This window comes from Clupea harengus, chromosome 10, assembly GCF_900700415.2.
Source record: "Clupea harengus chromosome 10, Ch_v2.0.2, whole genome shotgun sequence".
In the NCBI taxonomy this organism is placed as follows: domain Eukaryota; kingdom Metazoa; phylum Chordata; class Actinopteri; order Clupeiformes; family Clupeidae; genus Clupea; species Clupea harengus.
The window spans coordinates 8,175,346-8,177,845 of NC_045161.1; the positions used below are offsets into that span (position 1 = coordinate 8,175,346).

At 51.4% G+C, this 2,500-nt stretch overlaps 1 protein-coding gene across 2 annotated transcripts in view; it reads left to right on the forward strand.

Moving 5' to 3' along the window:
* trabd2b (TraB domain containing 2B) overlaps window positions 1-2,500 on the forward strand; it is a 67,407-nt gene that overhangs the window by 36,024 nt on the left and 28,883 nt on the right. For both annotated transcript variants that reach the window (XM_031575230.2, XM_012820570.3), the window contains exon 3: window positions 2,327-2,473. In XM_031575230.2, coding sequence (XP_031431090.1) covers window positions 2,327-2,473 — 147 coding nt within the window. The remainder of the gene's footprint in view (window positions 1-2,326; window positions 2,474-2,500) is intronic.

The following is a 2,500-nucleotide window of genomic DNA, read 5'->3' on the forward strand; positions in this document are numbered from 1 at the left end:
GTGTGTGTGTGTGTGTGTGTGTGTGTGTGCGTGTGTGTTCTCCATGTGCCTGTGTTTTGCTATTGGCTCTGGCAGGCCGCCGTTTTGCTGCAGGCATATCGTGGCTGTGGGTCAGGGGGTCGGGGGGGCGGGAGGTGGTTCACAGAGAGAAAGAGAACGAGAGAGAGAGAAATTAAGAAAGAAGAGGGAGAAAGGGAGAGAGAAAGAGAGAGGGAGAGTACAGCTCAAACTCATCTGTAGGTCGGGCCAGCAGGCCTCAACGTGACCCAGCTGGGGGGTGTGGGGGCGGAGGGGGGAGAAAACCAAAGACAATAAAACAGCACACGCGAGTTTGATATAAATTCATATAATTAACCGCAGAATCAAGCGCAGGAACACACAGAGCAGCACATGCCACGCTGGAAGAAACATCCAGGCTTTGTCATTACCGCCTCACCAGGAGGGCCTGGCTGGGCTGGGGAAGGTATGAAGGAAGGAAGGTCCATCCACAGTTATGGAGCAGGTTGGAGAGCTGATCAAGGCCCCCATTTTCAGGATTACCGGTTTGGCTTGCAAACAGGGCACAGCAAAGAAAGAGAGGGGGAGAAGGAGAGAGAAAGGGAGAAAGACAGAGTATGAGGGAGAAAGAGAGAGAGAGTGTAAAGGAAAAGAGATGGAGAGAAAGAGAGCACACTGCCTAAAATAGAATCACTGAATCACGTCTAGTAAACTAAATAAAACCTTCTCAGTGCCTTTTCTGCTTTGGCGCAAGGCAGAGATGGGTGAGGTCCTGTTGATCTTAGCGTGCGAGGGTAAAATGAGAAACAATAACAGAATGCAGGCAGGAAGGGAAGTATTGCAGTAAAGTCTTAGGAAACTCTCTTCAGCCTGTGTGTGCAGGAGAACACAAAAAAAGTTCCACAAAGAAACCTTAAAGGTGCTGTTGAGGAACCTGCTTGTTCTTTGACGAACAGATAGATCTCATGCTTAAGATATGTAAATAAAACATTCATGGGGTTTTTAATGAAACCATTATTTGTATTTCTTCAGATGACTGGCCAAAGAACTCAAAAGTTCGAAGGCAATCTGCTTTCGCAGGATAGCCTGAAGTGATCCTTCGAGATAAGCAGATCACTTTAAGTCAGCGGTCAGATGGATGTGCTTTTCTGTCCTTGATCCCCTCATAAGAGAACAGAGGCATACAGAGTGCCTGCTTCACGGACCAGACTCTTGAGGAAAGGGGGGGGTGAAATGATCCTGGTGGGGTTTTTTGCCAGCGAGAATTTTTTGGTTTTCACTGGCTGTTCCATGGTGTGACTGGTTACCAGCAGAGGATACAGATACTCCAATGTGACATTCAGCATTCTAGCAGAGCGCTCTTTGGGTTTCTGTGTGTGATCGGAAAAACACAAACGCCCCGTTCCAAGTCTTCCTGGCGGCCATAGGATAAACCAGATGTAGCCTTTAAGCCGGCATACAAATCATAGTGCTTGCCTGTCGCCATCATTATGAAGCATTACCCCTACTTTTCTCCTTAGGTAAATCTTGTAGATCAGCAATTAGCATCAAAGGCTGCCCCTCTGGGCTGAGAGTTAGTATGAGAGAGAGAGAGAGAGAGAGAGAGAGAGAGAGAGAGAGAGAGAGAGAGAGAGAGAGAGAGCATAATCAAGTGGTGGCGCGCGTGACAGGAAACAAATTTGTTAGCCGACGGAATGTGCGACTGTGTGAAATTGAAGCCGCCGCCGCCGTCACCGCCACAGTCGCCAGGCTCGGAGAGAAAAACCCCGCCAGCTCGCACTGCCTCCTCTGTCAGAACGGGTGAGCGTGAGTGACGGCTGGACCGCAGCCGGCCGACCAGTCAGGGGGCAGGGTGGGAGGGGGGTGGGAGGGGGGGTTGTCGCTGGGGGATGGCAGGGCGAGGGTTAACCCCTGGTGTCTGGGACAGCTGCTGCTGTGTCGCTTGGGCTGCTGGCTGCTACACGCCATAAATTCAGTCTAAAGAGGGTTTACTTTTTATTTTAATGGGGGCTGTAAATTCACTTCGCTCAGGCCCGGGGAGAGCTATTTTTAAAGGGGCACTCTCCCTCTTTTCTCTCCTCGCACTCTCGCTTTCTCCATTTCCCTTGCAGCGGTGTGGCTGGAGCATTGCCATCCCTCCCTGAGTGTACCTGTGTGTGTGTGTGTGTGTGCGTGTGTGTGTGCGTGTGTGTGACTTCAGGAGGTGTGTTTGTCCCTCCATGTGGTGCGTGTATTCTTGCATTTGCTTGTGTGTCATTAAGCACGGTGACGCATTCTTGGCCGCTCGTGTTGAAGTTCACCGAGAGCCTGTCTGCATCCCGTCCCGCAGGTGCTGTTTGCGCTGAACCACACCCTGCTGCAGCTCGAGGGCGTCCGCGCGGGCAGTCTGCAGGGCTCCTACACCACCGAGGACCTCATCACACACTACAACTGCGGAGACCTCGGCTCCATCATCTTCAACCACGACACCTCACAGGTCAGCACTCCTGCCATGAGTACTCAC